The following is a 16,703-nucleotide window of genomic DNA, read 5'->3' as shown; positions in this document are numbered from 1 at the left end:
ATATAAAATAACATTCAGTGTTGTGCACAAATTATTAGAATTTCAGCCTAAATTGACAAATTTGTGTAGAAAGGAATTTTCCAACTAAACCCTGATTTGGGGTGTTACAATTATGTCTTGAACTAGTCTTTTCAGCACAACTTTTTCGAAGCGGACTGCTATTTGTTCAACAATCGTTGGCCGCCAGCGGTCCGCTGGGTCGAATGCTCCATATTTTCATCTTCGAGTTTTAGCTATCTTTTTAGGCTCAAATTTGCACATTTCTCACAAAACACGTCAAAATACCAAAATAGATAAAATATGTAATTATTGGACATGTAATGCAACATTGATACTCAAAATGGACCAAATAAAGGCCCTAAAATAGTGCAAAAACCGAGTGTATCAAAGAGTATGACTCCCATTTCATTAATATTTTCAATTCACTTTCTATTAACATTTTTTAAAATTCGTGGTGGATAAAGTGTGACTTTTAATAGCTAATGTAAGGAGTAGGATTTTCTTGAGGCAGCTTTTTCAAGATTTCATAGTTATGAGTTGATAAAATATGTAGATTCATATTGATTGTTGTTATTAAAAGTATGGAAAAAGAGAAAATGAAATACAGAGATATATAGTAGGAGGATAGAAATTTATTTTAGCAAACATGAAAGTAAAACACGCAGTCCCAAGGTAATAGTAGATCAATTGTCATTGTTGCAGCTATAGTTGATCAATTGTCATTGTTGCGGAGCAAATACTTAGCACAGAGTAGCATGAGGCCAGTGAATGGTTTAATGGAAGCGATTTCAACATTCGCTGCAGCTTCTTCTTTGAGCTCGTACTCGATCGTAGATCGAGTTATACACTGCTTCTCGTTTCCCTCCACCTCTATCACATTGAATCTCATACGATACAACGTGAACCCTAGATCCAGAAATCCACCTTCCACAACCTCTGCCTCCTTCACACGCTTCTCGTTATCCACCACCATGAATTTCTCCTTGAACGACTTCATTCCCCCTCCCATCCCTGCTCAATTAATCAATTAAATTAAGTAGGATAATTACATAAATCTAGCGGAAGTTGATTGAACTGAATGTGGATGGTACCTGGACGGAAAACGACCTCGAGAATGGTTCCGGCGCCGCCGTCCCCTTGGACGACGTCGACCCGGCTGATAAAGTCGGAGTTGGCTTCCTCCGCCACTTTGGGGAGCTGTAGAGTGCCGTAGAGCTTCCACGCTTCAGTTGCCGGTACATCAACCGTCATCTCAACGGACATTGTTCCGTACATCTTCAATTTCCGGTTGTGGCGGATGTGATGTCTATGCACTACAGAGAGAAGTTGAGATTAAGAGTGTTATTATTTATAAAATAAGGGCGCGGTTGAATTGGTAAATAGGGGCATTCATAGTGCATTTAACGGCCCAATATAGTGTTTGATTTGTTGGTTAAATTTTCTGTGTGACTCGTTTAATGGGCAAGGGCCCGTTGAATTAAGGCTGAAAATGACTGCTTTATTATCATGAAAAATTCAGTGATAATAATATGTGCAACACTATTTCAATCTTAAATTACATAGAATTTACAAATATAGCCCTCGGCCGTAGAAATATAAAAAATCATCTTTATTAGCTTTTAAACATCACTTGAAAAGACTAGTTCAAGACATAATTGATATATTTTCATAGGTGAAATAATTATGCGACAAATTCAACCATCACACTAATAAAAATATGAAACATCTATGTCACTAGTAATCTGGTGGATAACTTCGACCTGAGCTCGATTAGGATGGTTATGCCGGGGGCGGCGCCGCTGGGGAAGGAGCTGGAAGCGGCTATGCTGAGCCGCGTGTCGTATGCAGTTTTTGGACAGGTGAAAAGTGAAAAATAACTGATATGCCTAACTTCATTTTTCATGTCCTTCAAATGATCATTTAATACCAGAAACACTAAATTCAATTTAATTACTCCCTATATTTGTGTTGAGATTATAAGAATTGTACTACTAATTGATTTACTTTGTTTTACTCTAAATTCAGTATTAGGAAAATTAGTCGGGTAGGTGGAGGAATGTGAAGTTAGGTCGGATTAATTTGTCATTACTCCTCATTGATGTGATGTATATATATCTAATCGATTCGAATCTTTATCATGGTACCACTTGCATCTAATACTTTGACAATTTTGAATTATAATATAACTAAATATAACTTACGAAAAAATATAGTATGGACAAACAGGCTAGGAAATTTATGTTTATTAGTCAGCCCATGAATTTATTATTTCTTTCCAATATCATGAATTCCTTGTGGTCTACCTGACCCACCTAGAATAATGGACAAACGGGCTAGGAAATTTATGTTTATTAGTCGGCCCAGGAATTTATTATTTTTGTCTAATATCTTTGAATTCCTCGTGGTCTATCTAACCCACCTAGAATAAAAAAGTATATAAATTATGATAATATTATTATTATTATCATACATGGCTAAGTACATAACTTCTTGTACAAATTTTTAACATGCATGTTACGTGGTAGCAACTGCAGATATTTGCAGCCATTCTATAATTAATTACACAATTTATTGAAATTATCAGACTAAGATGGGATCATCACTATAAAAAAAGGGGTTAAATAAAATGAAATCAAATTAAGTATGCCATTCTATTGTTCAATAAATAAATGTTGAATTTGTTGAAAATTCGGTGCAATTTCTCTCTCTAGGAACCGTGCATTTAGTTATATTATAAATCAAAATTGACAAAGTATTAGATGCAAGTGTACCATAATAAGGATTCAAATCGATTAGTTATATATGCAGTACATCAATAGGGAGTAATGACAAGTAAATCCGACTTAACTTCACATTCCTCCACCTACCCAACTAATTTTCCTAACACCGAATTTAGAGTAAAATAACGTAAATCAATTAGCAGTATAATTCTTATAATCTCTACACAAATATAGGGACTAATTAAATTGAATTTAGTGTTTCCGGTATTAAATGATCATTTAAAGGACGTGAAAAATGAAGTGAGGAATATAAGTTATTTTTCAATTTTAACCTGTCCAAAACCGTCTGCGACTTCCAGCTTCTTCCCCAGCGGCACCGCCCCAGACAGAACCATCCTAATCGAGCTCAGGTCGAAGTTATCCACCAACGGAATTATTTTTGACATAGATGTTTCATATTTTTATTAGTGTAATGGTAGAACGTGTCGCAGAATTATTTCACCTACTGACATAGATCAATTGTTGTAACACCCCCTATTTTGTATTTACATTCACATACATACATATATTTATTATAGAGATGGGGTCCTCTTCTATTGCTTATAGCATCATAATCCAAAATCAAGACCAAATCTCCACCCTTAGATTTTAAAATGAGTGGATGAGATTAAATCTTACGATTCTCAATAAATAGTAGACAAAATATCAACACAGTTTTACTGAGATTTCACATGTATTATATTGAAATTTTACATGCAATATATTGAGATTTTATATGCATTATATGAGATTTTTTTATGTATTTGTTGATAAAAAATATGCTTATCAACATATACGAAAACTGAAACAAAAATCATCAAATTTCATCATCCGAACGTCGTCGGAACATATGCAAGTGAGATCTTGTAACGCCCCACTCTCTGAACCCTAATTTTCGAACCATAAAATTTTTGCATTAAATGCTTTTAATGCCGTGAAGTATGTGGATTAAATGATGAGTGAATTAAATGCATGAATTCTTTGTGACCTAATTGCGATTTGGAGTTGAGATTTGGTTTGAATAGTCAAATCCGTTGAGTATATGACGTGGCAGTTGATTAGTCAATACTATTGAAGAAATGACGTGGTCGTTGAATGGTCAATATCGTTGAATATGTGACGTGACCGTGTGAATTATGATGCGGGGTGAAATATATTGTGGTGAATTATTTCCTAAGGGCGAGTGAGATTAAATTCGTTCATCAATAAATATCATACATATTTTTCTTGGAATTTTCAACCACTATGATTTATGGAAAGGAATTCTATTTTCTTGGATTTAATTATTTGCTTGGGATATTCATCCAAATTAAATCCAAAGTCCGATTATTCTCCATTTCCTCCATGAAATTTTCGACCCCTATGCTTATACTATGGAGATTTCGAAAATCTCCTATTTATGGGAGAAGGAATTATTTTATTATATTATTTGATCCCTTATTTATTCCCTTCCATGAATAAATATAAATATCCTAGGAAATCTTACCATATCTAAGGAGATCTTGCCATATCCTATTTAAATTAGGATTTGAATTTAATTCCTTGTGGGAGAGGAATAAAAATCGCCTACTTTATTCTGCTCCGTGATATTTTATTCTACTTTGTGATATTCCAAGTAAATTCCAAATTAATTCATATGCTGATTAAACAACGTAGAAGTCGAAATCCCTTATTTCTCTACCAGAATTAACGCCACTTTCTCTCTCCCATATCTTCCCAAATCTTTATTTAATTAATTATGGAAATATATTCTTGCACTCTATAAATAAGAGAGAAAACCTAACCCTAGCCCCCACTAAATACACGCCTACTTCTCTCCCTCACTCCACTCTCCACTCTCCCTCTCACTCTCAATTTTTCTTCTACTTTTCTCCAAGAATTCTTCATTCTTTGCAAAGAATTGAAGTTGAAACTCAAGAATTGTTGAAGAATCAAGGGTAATACTTTGTTCTACCGTTCGTTTCTATCAAGAAAAGGTTTTTTTGATCTATCTAACCGATTAATTGGTGTTCTTGAACCCTCATGCATATAGATCGAGCGAAAAGGGAAACAATTGGTGAATTAGAAGTGTTGTGCATGTGTGTATGCCGCGCGTGTGTGCGTGTGTGTGCGTGTGATGTGTGTTGTGTGAAGAACACTCATGTGTGACCATGTTTTGATGATAGATCTGGTGTTGTAGTATGAATAAATTGATATGAAGAGCATGTCTTGATTGTGAATATTAATATAAAACAAATCAATGGGAAAAGGGAAACGTTTGGGGATATGCATGATTTTGAGTCGTTAATCGAGACTGATTTGTGATACATATTATTTAAAGGTGATAATCGCGCTCAAAGCATGATAGCAAAGGGAAGAAAGTACTTGAGATCTAAGCAGTCGAGGTGGGCTTTCTTTTAAAATAAGGACAACGTCCTAAATCTTTATCGTTGAGAATGAAATCTGTGTTTATCATGCCGTGATTTGTTTTGTCGTGCCTATCCGTTGTGGCCTTGCCACTATTATTAAATCGAATTCGGATCCTCGTAGGGCAGCAAACCCTACTTGGATTAGTGTACACCAATGTTAGACCGTGTGTCAGCGTACGGGTTGGCCGGTCTAGTGACCTGGTTTACGGCCGCATTCCTTGTCATGTAGAATGAGGATATGGTAAACGTCGATGAGAAAAATGGTTGCGCGACCGTGACTTTTGAACGAAGGAAATATTTTGGTGCTTCGGGCCTTTCTAAAGATAAAACCCCGATTGACACTTGAAAATGGCATGATAAATAATACTTTGATAAACTGTTTTCGGCATAAGTCCACTGAGTACTAACTCAGCCTTGTATGTGTTTTCCCTATGTGCAGGTTAAGCGGCGACCAGCGGTTGGCGGTGTTGAGCAACTTAATTAAAATGTTGTGATTGTCTTGAAACTCTTATATGGCTCATTTCATGCATCGGTTTAAAGGGTAAAAAGTAAGCCACTTGATCTGTTTATTGCGGAAAACAAGTGTTAAAAGTGCAGGAATGCAGCTTGACCAAGGCATCAAGGCTAAACTCAAGTCGGCACAAAGGACGCAAAAGGCCAAGAAATCAGGGAGATTGATGAAGGGGAGTGATCAAGCAATTAGGCGGGGACCATTGGCAAAGAGAAGAGGACACGTGCCGATACAAAGGACACCATCCTGCTATGAAGGGACCACTGTCTTCTAGAAAGAGGAATACGTGTCGACCAAAGAGACGCGCGGTCCTGAAAGAAAGCGAATATTCGCCGACAAGGTTGTTATCCCTGCTGGAGGATCGCTGCGGCGTGCCTATAAATAGAGGCTGCGACACCACAATAGAGAATCCTTTATCCACTTTCTAGTTAGTTCTTAGTTTTAGCTTAGTTTAGTTAACTTTCATTCCAGTTCTTAGCTAGCTTAGTTTAGAATTTCAGTTAGTGAAGCGTAAGTGATTCAGTGCGATAGAGGCTTCAGTTCTGTCCGGCACAGTTTCCAGTTTCCGACCGAGAATCGCTCGGCCTTTACTAGCTTTATGTTCTTTCAATTTCGTAGCTAGTTTTCGTTTTGGACGAGATCTATTCTGGAATCAAAGTTCTTTTGTTTTCGGATCTTCAAGTTCACTGTCGTAGTTTAATTTCTCGCTTTTAAATATTGTTCCATGTGCCTAGTTATAATGAATGTTAAAATGATTTACTGTTCCGTGGTTTAATCAAGTAGTTAGTCTATCACATTGAATCTGATACGATACATCGTGAACCCTAGATCCAGAAATCCACCGTCCACAACCTCTGCCTCCTTCACACGCTTCTCGTTATCCACCACCATGAATTTCTCCTTGAACGACTCCATTCCTCCTCCCATCCATGATCAATTAATCAATTAAATTAATTAGCATAATTACATAAATCTAGTGGAAGTTGATTGAACTGGATGTGGATGGTACCTGGATGGAAAAAGACTTCGAGAATGGTTCCGGCGCCGCCGTCCCCTTGGACGACGTCGACCCGGCTGATAAAGTCGGAGTTGGCTTCCTCCGCCACTTTGGGGAGTTGTAGTGTGCCGTAGAGCTTCCGCGCTTCGGTTGCCGGTACATCAACCGTCATCTCAGCGGACATTGTTCCGTACATCTTCGATTTCCGGTTGTGGCGGATGTGATGTCTATGCACTACAAAGAGGAATTGAGATTGAGAGGGTTATTATTTATAAAATAAGGGTGTGGTTGAATTGGTAAATAGGGACATTCATAGTGCATTTAACGGCCCAATATAGTGTTTGATTTGTTGGTTAAATTTTCTGTGTGACTCGTTTAATGGGCAAGGGCCCGTAGAATTAAGGCAGAAAATGACTGCTTTATTATCATGAAAAATTCAGTGATAATAATATGTGCAACACTATTTCAATCTTAAATTACATAGAATTTACAAATATAGCCCTCGGTCGTAGAAATATAAAAATCATCTTTATTATCTTTGAAACATCACTTGAAAAGGCTAGTTCAAGACATAATTGATTTATGTTTCATAGGTGAAATAATTCTTCGACAAATTCAACCATCACACTAATAAATATATGGAACATTTATGTTACTAATAATTCCGTTGGTGGATAACTTCGACCTGAGCTCGATTAGTATGGTTATGCCAGGGGCCGTGCCGCTGGGGAAGGAGCTGGAAGCGGCTCTGCTCAGCCGCGTGTCGCATGCGGTTTTTGGACAAGTGAAAAGTGAAAAATAACTGATATACCTAACTTCATTTTTCATGTCCTTCAAATGATCATTTAATACCAGAAACACTAAATTCAATTTAATTACTCCCTATATTTGTGTTGAGATTATAAGAATTATACTACTAATTGATTCACTTTATTTTACTCTAAATTCAGTGTTAGGAAAATTAGTTGGGTAGGTGGAGGAATGTGAAGTTAGGTCGTATTAATTTGTCATTACTCCTCATTGATGTGATGCATATATATCTAATCGATTCGAATCTTTATCATGGTACCACTTGCATCTAATACTTTGACAATTTTGGATTATAATATAACTAAATATTACTTACGAAAAAATATAGTATGGATAAACAGGCTAGGAAATTTATGTTTATTAGTCAGCCCATGAATTTATTATTTTTTTTCCAATAACATGAATCCCCTGTGGTCTATCTAACCCACCTAGAATAATGGACAAACGGGCTAGGAAGTTTATGTTTATTAGTCGGCCCATGAATTTATTATTTTTGTCTAATATCTTTGAATTCCTCGTGGTCTATCTAACCCACCTAGAATAAAAAAAGGATATAAATTATGATAATATTATTATTATCATACATGGCTAAGTACATAACTTCGTGTACAAATTTTTAACATGCATATTACGTGGTAGCAACTGCAGAGATTGGCAGTCATTCTATAATTAATTAAACAATTTATTGAAATTAACCGACAAAGACGGGAGCATCACTATAAAAAAATAGACTAAACCCTAACCCTAGCATCACTATAATTAATTAAACAATTTTTATTTGATCCATATTGTGGGATTTTATTTTATTCCTTCCACAATTTAATTATTTTAATTGGGTGTGAATTAAACCTAGTACATAAAATAGACTAAACCCTAACCCTAGCCACTATTTTCACACGCCTCCCTCTCCCTCATTCTCTCCTCACACGCCTCTCTCCTCCCTCTCTTCATTCTCTCCAAAAATCCTCCATTCATCCTTGTTCTTGCATCAATTGGAGTTGAAACTTCAAGGTACACCAAAGAATCGCATCAATCTTTGTTTCTACCGTTCGTTTTGATCAAGAAAGGTATATTTATTTCACTTTTCCTCATCCCTTCCATTGGAACCTTGATTTTGATTCATTCATGCATATAGTGAGTGTAGAGATCGTAGATCTAAGTTTTAATCGGGGGGAATTGTTTGATTGCACAAGAAAAGATGTGTGTATGCGTTTATGGTTGTATATGAATGAATTTGCGGACGATTTGTGGTAAATGCTATGTGAATATATGAGAATATGATTATGAAATCTTTTTGAAGCATGATTATGTGTTAGAAGCATGAATATATGTGTTTAGATGAATATTTGAGAAACCCTAATTCGAAATTGTGAAGCATGAAAACTGTGGTGTTCGGGCAGTAGATTCTGATGTGTGTTTGACCGAATAAACGTTCGTATTTTGGTGCAAATTTTTAACTGGGTAAATTTCAAGGTGTTTTCTGTGTTGTGTGAAAATTTCAGCCGTTTTGGACGAAAAATGAATTTTTAATGAATTTTTTAATTTGACTGCGCAGTTCTGCCAGAATTTGTATTCTCGTCAAGTAAGTTTCGTTTTTGATTTGACCGACCTAAAGATGTGAGTTTGATGTGAAATTTTAACTGTATGATGTTTGATGTGTCTAATGTATTTTTGGAAAATTTCAGCCCCAACGGAGATCGGATGAATGTTTAATAATTTTTACAAAATGATTGCGCTGTTCTGCCAGATTTCTATCTTACAAAAATAATCTTTGTTGTTAAGTCTTGAAGGATATACATGATGCATATGTGTTAAGGAACTCATTCTATGATGAAGTGATGTGTTGTTTGTTGATGTATGCTATGGTGTGTTTCCTTGTATTGATAAACGTTTGGGATGGGTAAAAATTAAAGAGACGATGAAAGGAACGTTAGGGCATGCATGATAATGGTTGTGATGAAGGGCTGATTTTATTGTGTTGTTGATAAGGGTTGTCGTGCGTACGTGAGCACAAGGAGCGAGAGTTACATTGAATTGTGTTTTGTGATATCTAAGCAAGCGAGGTGGGCTTTCTTTAAGTGAAAACTCTTTTATTTTTCTAAAGTATGATTGTGGAGCTATAAGGGTGGTTTAAAGTGTTATGTCATGCCATGGACAGTTTTGATGTTGAGATTGTGTGCCTGATGTCTAGTTCGTCTGAGGTTACTCCGTTAGGCTATATGACTTTGTGTGAAACGAATGCGGGTCTGAGTAGGGCCGCAAACCCTATCAGGCTGTGTACACTGGTGGGATCGGGAGCCGTCTTAGCTAGTCGGCCGGTCTCGTGGGCGAATAGTGTGGCCACACTTTCGTCACACTGTGGATAATGATGTGATTGTTGGTTTGTGATGCGAAAGTGGGGAGATTGTTTGACTGGCCAGTGTATGAAAATGTTTTTGTGATACTCGTGATATTTTCTTTTAAATAAACGTAAAACTCGAGTTCACTATGGTATGGATGACATAACTTATATAAAATACTTTGGCACGTGTTCACTGAGTATATCAAATACTCAGCCCTGCATATGTTTTCCTTATGTGCAGGTTGAGCGGGATGTGGCAATGGATGTTGAGTCGGCATAGGAAAATTGGATGCGTTGTGTCTTCATGCATAGGCGTCATCCTATGACTCTCTTTTGATAACTCTTTTCCGCTGCTATTTATTGAAACTTATGTCATAAGAATTTACTTTACGTTGTATGGTTTTGGCTGTGTAAAACACTTAGATATTTTGAATTCCGCTGCTTACTTTAAAAACTAAAGCGTTTTGTGGTCTAAACATTTGTTCTTTTAGAAATTAATTGACTTTTGCCTTAAGTGTCCATTTTTTGTGCGTCCCTCATTTCTTCCCCGCTTCTTAGTCCCTCCCTTAGTCGCGATTTCCCCGTCCTTGATATCCTTAGTAAGGGCGGCCGTGACTGAGTGGTATCAGAGCTTCGTTTCTTTCGCTCTGGTCCGAGAGTCTTCTTTCACCGTAAGTCTAGAATAGTAAACCTTAGACTAGAAGTGTCACGAAGGCTCAACATCCAAAGCATCACGCTCAACCAAAGAAAGTGAGGTATGTTTTAAGTTGTTGAATGAATGTGAGATCGATGTATGAAATTGATGATGATATGATGATGATGTTTGGCAAGTGTATGCAGGTAAATGAACGCTAAGCATGAAGATGAATTGTAATGACATGATTATGTGAAATATGAGCATGATTGCCATGAAAATTTAAGCATGTGTTATGTGCGTGAATATGATGTTGTGATAGTATGATTCTGTGGAGTATGAGCATGATTGTCAAAATAATCTAAACACGTGTGGTATGTGTTAACGTGATATTGTTAAGGTATGAGTATGTGAGACATGAGCACGATTGGCATGATGACTTAAGTATGTGTTATATGTGTATAAGTGATATGACAAAAGCATGTGAACATAGTGAGCCTTTAGGTGTCCTCACATTAGTGATGCGTGACAAGCCTTAGACTTAGCACGAATAGCAAGTTGAAACGTAGTTTGAGGAATCTTCGGTTACTAAAGAAAATCTTCGTCTTCGCGTAGATGGCACGGATGAAACGAACCGCACTTAAGAGCTCCCAGTATAGTGACCGAATGCGACAGGTGATACACGATTACCGAAGCTACGAGAGAGAAGAAGGAAAAGCTCTAGGGGAGGTCGTCGCTCACTTCGAAACCCTGTGGCGAGATGTCCTCGGGTACCATGAGACATCCTATGGTGGCATAAGGAGACTAGTTGAGCTGATGCCCGAGAGTTGGAAAGATTGGATGGAAGCAACGTCCAGCTGATTCACGTGGTACGAACCACGAATTGACGGGATGGATGGCGACATGAAAGGCTTTCTGAAGGTCTTGAAGTGTGCTTTAGTTGACTCCCGTTTTGAGCGACCACCGTCGGCAGAGAAGAAGGAAGATGAGATAGTATGGGAGGACAAGCACATGGTCGAGATTGAACTCGTAGCAGGGGGCGAAGCCGGAGCAAGAGCAGGAATGGTTCCGGGCTTCGAGGATGACTATGTGATGGACATGATGGATGATGACGAGGCCCTCCGTCTGATTGATGAGTATCACGGGATAGAGGACCTGGAAGAAGAAGAGGATCCGGAAGAGGAAGAGGATCCGGAGGAAGAAGAAGACCCAGAGGAAGAAAGTTAGCGATAGCTAGTTCGATGTCGTTTTCCTTTTAAGTTGTTAGAACTAAATAGAAGTAGTATGTTTCCTATTTTTGAGTCGAACGAGTGTTTTGTTTCCTTTTCCGAGCTTCTATAAAAGTTCCACGTTTTGATCGACCTTGCGTGTTTTTTTTTGGTTTATCGTTTCGTGCCATGTTTAAATGCAAGCGAGTTATGTTTTGGTTTTGATCACAACGAATACTATCAAATATACTAATTTGTATTTTGGATCAGAATGTCACCGAGACGAGGATGTGGACGTGGACGTGGGGCAGGCCGAGGTCCACGAGTGGAAAGTACTGGGGAAGAAAGATCCGAGGGAAGTATCGGAGGTCAACCCCCGCCTCCACCGCCACCTCCACTACAACCTCAAGATAAGGAATACATTAAGACGTTCCGCAAAGAGAAACCCCCAAAGTTTGATGGGTTAGGAGAGCCACAGAAGGTAGAGGCCTGGATCCGCGAGATCGAGCGCATCTTTGAGTTCATGGTGTGCACGGACAGGGAGCGTCTGGCATGCGTGACTTATCAACTGACTGGGCCAGCAGATCATTGGTGGGAGACTAGACGAAGAACAGTGGACCCCGCCTGCCGAGAGGCTTTGACTTGGGATGAGTTCAAGGAAGAGATATATAATAAGTACGTCCCTATGAGCTACCGACGAGCCAAGACGGCAGAGTTCCACACTTTGAAGCAGGGAAATATGACAGTGTCGGAATATGACCGCGCACTTTGCGAGATGACTCGTTATGCACCTGAGTTGGTGGACACGGATGAGAAGATGGCCGCGAACTTTCACTCTGGCCTTAGGACTGAGATAAGAGTGGCCGTGGCTAGCTGACAAGGAGTTCCTTACGCCGAGCTTTTGAGTTGCACCTTGGACGTAGAAGAGGCACTTCCTAAGAATGAGAGAGTGACAAATCCTACACCACCCACACAACAACAAAATTATCGAGACAAGAGGAAGTGGGAAGGAAACCGAGCCCAGTATGACAACAAGACACCATCCTACTTTCCGCCACCCTCAGAATTTTGGCCAACAGGTTGTGCCACAACAAAGAGGAAATCAGCCAAGGACACCTTACTGCAATCGGTGCTCCAAGTTCCACGTTGGGGAGTGTAGAGTCGGAGGCACCCGATGCTTTGCTTGTGGTGGGAATGGCCACATGTTCCGAGAGTGCCCGAACAACAACAAGGGTGGAACGAGGAACGGGCAGGGACAGAGACCACCGCAACAACCACAACCGATCCGGCAAGTCGCCCCACAACCAGCAAGGGCATATGCACTGAAAGGGAATCCAAGAGAGGAGCAACAGGCCAATAAGGGCAAAGATAACTTGGCAGGTATGGGAAAGATCCAACAACTCCCTATTATTGTGCTGTTTGATACGGGTGCTTCGCACTCTTTTATATCAATGTCATGTGTGAATGCCCTAGAACTTCCTACTGTTAAGCTTGAACCGATTTTGAACGTGTCTTCACCTGTTGGAGGTCTGATTGACATTGCACGAACTTGCTCGAACGTAGAGTTTGTGTTAGGAGAATTAGGAGTAGTAGCTCGACTTTTGCACGTTATGCCTTTGGAGAACGTAGACATAATTTTGGGAATGGATTGGCTGACCGAGAACCACGCAACGATTCACTGTAAGGAGAGGCAGATTTCTTTTCGAGCTCCTGGCGACGAGCCGACCATTTTAGGAGCTCCTGGCGACGAGCTCCTGGCTGACCGAGAACCACGCAACGATTCACCTAGAAGTGTCACGAAGGCTCAACATCCAAAGCATCACGCTCAACCAAAGAAAGTGAGGTATGTTTTAAGTTGTTGAATGAATGTGAGATCGATGTATGAAATTGATGATGATATGATGATGATGTTTGGCAAGTGTATGCAGGTAAATGAACGCTAAGCATGAAGATGAATTGTAATGACATGATTATGTGAAATATGAGCATGATTGCCACGAAAATTTAAGCATGTGTTATGTGCGTGAATATGATGTTGTGATAGTATGATTCTATGGAGTATGAGCATGATTGTCAAGATAATCTAAACACGTGTGGTATGTGTTAACGTGATATTGTTAAGGTATGAGTATGTGAGACATGAGCACGATTGGCATGATGACTTAAGTATGTGTTATATGTGTATAAGTGATATGACAAAAGCATGTGAACATAGTGAGCCTTTAGGTGTCCTCACATTAGTGATGCGTGACAAGCCTTAGACTTAGCACGAATAGCAAGTTGAAACGTAGTTTGAGGAATCTTCGGTTACTAAAGAAAATCTTCGTCTTCGCGTAGATGGCACGGATGAAACGAACCGCACTTAAGAGCTCCCAGTATAGTGACCCAATGCGACAGGCGATACACGATTACCGAAGCTACGAGAGAGAAGAAGGAAAAGCTCTAGGGGAGGTCGTCGCTCACTTCGAAACCCTGTGGCGAGATGTCCTCGGGTACCATGCGACATCCTATGGTGGCATAAGGAGACTAGTTGAGCTGATGCCCGAGAGTTGGAAAGATTGGATGGAAGCAACGTCCAGCTGATTCACGTGGTACGAACCACGAATTGACGGGATGGATGGCGACATGAAAGGCTTTCTGAAGGTCTTGAAGTGTGCTTTAGTTGACTCCCGTTTTGAGCGACCACCGTCGGCAGAGAAGAAGGAAGATGAGATAGTATGGGAGGACAAGCACATGGTCGAGATTGAACTCGTAGCAGGGGGCGAAGCTGGAGCAAGAGCAGGAATGGTTCCGGGCTTCGAGGATGACTATGTGATGGACATGATGGATGATGACGAGGCCCTCCGTCTGATTGATGAGTATCACGGGATAGAGGACCTGGAAGAAGAAGAGGATCCGGAAGAGGAAGAGGATCCGGAGGAAGAAGAAGACCCAGAGGAAGAAAGTTAGCGATAGCTAGTTCGATGTCGTTTTCCTTTTAAGTTGTTAGAACTAAATAGAAGTAGTATGTTTCTTGTTTTTGAGTCGAACGAGTGTTTTGTTTCCTTTTCCGAGCTTCTATAAAAGTTCCACGTTTTGATCGACCTTGCGTGTTTTTTTTTTGGTTTATCGTTTCGTGCCATGTTTAAATGCAAGCGAGTTATGTTTTAGTTTTGATCACAACGAATACTATCAAAGATACTAATTTGTATTTTGGATCAGAATGCCACCGAGACGAGGACGTGGACGTGGACGTGGGGCAGGCCGAGGTCCACGAGTGGAAAGTACTGGGGAAGAAAGATCCGAGGGAAGTATCGGAGGTCAACCCCCGCCTCCACCGCCACCTCCACTACAACCTCAAGATAAGGAATACATTAAGACGTTCCGCAAAGAGAAACCCCCAAAGTTTGATGGGTTAGGAGAGCCACAGAAGGCAGAGGCCTGGATCTGCGAGATCGAGCGCATCTTTGAGTTCATGGTGTGCACGGACAGGGAACGTCTGGCATGCGTGACTTATCAACTGACTGGGCCAGCAGATCATTGGTGGGAGACTAGACGAAGAACAGTGGACCTCGCCTGCCGAGAGGCTTTGACTTGGGATGAGTTCAAGGAAGAGATATATAATAAGTACGTCCCTATGAGCTACCGACGAGCCAAGACGGCAGAGTTCCACACTTTGAAGCAGGGAAATATGACAGTGTCGGAATATGACCGCGCACTTTGCGAGATGACTCGTTATGCACCTGAGTTGGTGGACACGGATGAGAAGATGGCCGCGAACTTTCACTCTGGCCTTAGGACTGAGATAAGAGTGGCCGTGGCTAGCTGACAAGGAGTTCCTTACGCCGAGCTTTTGAGTTGCACCTTGGACGTAGAAGAGGCATTTCCTAAGAATGAGAGAGTGACAAATCCTACACCACCCACACAACAACAAAATTATCGAGACAAGAGGAAGTGGGAAGGAAACCGAGCCCAGTATGACAACAAGAGACACCATCCTACTTTCTGCCACCCTCAGAATTTTGGCCAACAGGTTGTGCCACAACAAAGAGGAAATCAGCCAAGGACACCTTACTGCAATCGGTGCTCCAAGTTCCACGTTGGGGAGTGTAGAGTCGGAGGCACCCGATGCTTTGCTTGTGGTGGGAATGGCCACATGTTCCGAGAGTGCCCGAACAACAACAAGGGTGGAACGAGGAACGGGCAGGGACAGAGACCACCGCAACAACCACAACCGATCCGGCAAGTCGCCCCACAACCAGCAAGGGCATATGCACTGAAAGGGAATCCAAGAGAGGAGCAACAGGCCAATAAGGGCAAAGATAACTTGGCAGGTATGGGAAAGATCCAACAACTCCCTATTATTGTGCTGTTTGATACGGGTGCTTCGCACTCTTTTATATCAATGTCATGTGTGAATGCCCTAGAACTTCCTACTGTTAAGCTTGAACCGATTTTGAACGTGTCTTCACCTGTTGGAGGTCTGATTGACATTGTACGAACTTGCTCGAACGTAGAGTTTGTGTTAGGAGAATTAGGAGTAGTAGCTCGACTTTTGCACGTTATGCCTTTGGAGAACGTAGACATAATTTTGGGAATGGATTGGCTGACCGAGAACCACGCAATGATTCACTGTAAGGAGAGGCAGATTTCTTTTCGAGCTCCTGGCGACGAGCCGACCATCTTGCATGGGATTTCCTTGAACCGGCGAACCTCCATAATCTCTGCTTTACAAGCAACCACGATGATAAGAAAAGGGCGTTCGGCGTATCTTGTGTACTTAAACGGAGAAGAAAAGAAGGAATTGAAAGTGGAAGACGAGGCAGTAGTGCGAGACTTTCCCGATGTGTTCCCTGAAAACCTACCTGGACCGCCGCCCGACAGACAAGTGGAGTTTACGATTGACTTGGAACCCGGATCTGTGCCAGTATCGAAGGCACCATACCGAATGGCCCCTAAAGAGTTGGTTGAATTAAAGATTCAGTTGCAAGAACTGCTAGACTTGGGATTTATTCGGCCTAGTGTATCACCATGGGGAACGCCTGTTCTGTTCGTA

At 40.4% G+C, this 16,703-nt stretch overlaps 2 protein-coding genes and 2 long non-coding RNA genes across 4 annotated transcripts; 2 read left to right on the top strand and 2 right to left on the bottom strand.

The window, feature by feature from the left end:
• Nucleotides 1-612: 612 nt before the first annotated feature.
• On the bottom strand, nt 613-1,325 carry LOC121766458 (norbelladine synthase-like). Its single transcript, XM_042162740.1, has 2 exons — nt 1,092-1,325; nt 613-1,011 (listed from the first exon to the last, which is right to left on the bottom strand). Exons 1-2 carry the CDS (start codon nt 1,273-1,275, stop codon nt 713-715), a joined length of 483 nt encoding a protein of 160 aa, XP_042018674.1. The 5' UTR covers nt 1,276-1,325; the 3' UTR covers nt 613-712.
• Nucleotides 1,326-4,573: 3,248 nt separating this feature from the next.
• Nucleotides 4,574-5,643, top strand: LOC121766493. Its single transcript, XR_006042999.1, has 3 exons — nt 4,574-4,696; nt 5,080-5,143; nt 5,607-5,643. It is a non-coding gene; the product is annotated as an uncharacterized LOC121766493 (long non-coding RNA).
• Nucleotides 5,644-5,671: 28 nt separating this feature from the next.
• On the top strand, nt 5,672-6,359 carry LOC121766508. Its single transcript, XR_006043015.1, has 2 exons — nt 5,672-5,708; nt 5,773-6,359. It is a non-coding gene; the product is annotated as an uncharacterized LOC121766508 (long non-coding RNA).
• A 102-nt stretch (nt 6,360-6,461) lies between these two features.
• On the bottom strand, nt 6,462-6,871 carry LOC121767064 (norbelladine synthase-like). Its single transcript, XM_042163266.1, has 2 exons — nt 6,688-6,871; nt 6,462-6,598 (listed from the first exon to the last, which is right to left on the bottom strand). The coding sequence occupies exons 1-2, from the start codon at nt 6,869-6,871 to the stop codon at nt 6,462-6,464; spliced, it is 321 nt and encodes a 106-aa protein (XP_042019200.1).
• Nucleotides 6,872-16,703: the final 9,832 nt, after the last annotated feature.

The sequence above is a fragment of the Salvia splendens genome, chromosome 15 (genome assembly GCF_004379255.2).
Source record: "Salvia splendens isolate huo1 chromosome 15, SspV2, whole genome shotgun sequence".
In the NCBI taxonomy this organism is placed as follows: domain Eukaryota; kingdom Viridiplantae; phylum Streptophyta; class Magnoliopsida; order Lamiales; family Lamiaceae; genus Salvia; species Salvia splendens.
The sequence above is the reverse complement of the archived record's forward strand: the minus strand, read 5'-3'. Positions and strand labels throughout refer to the sequence as shown.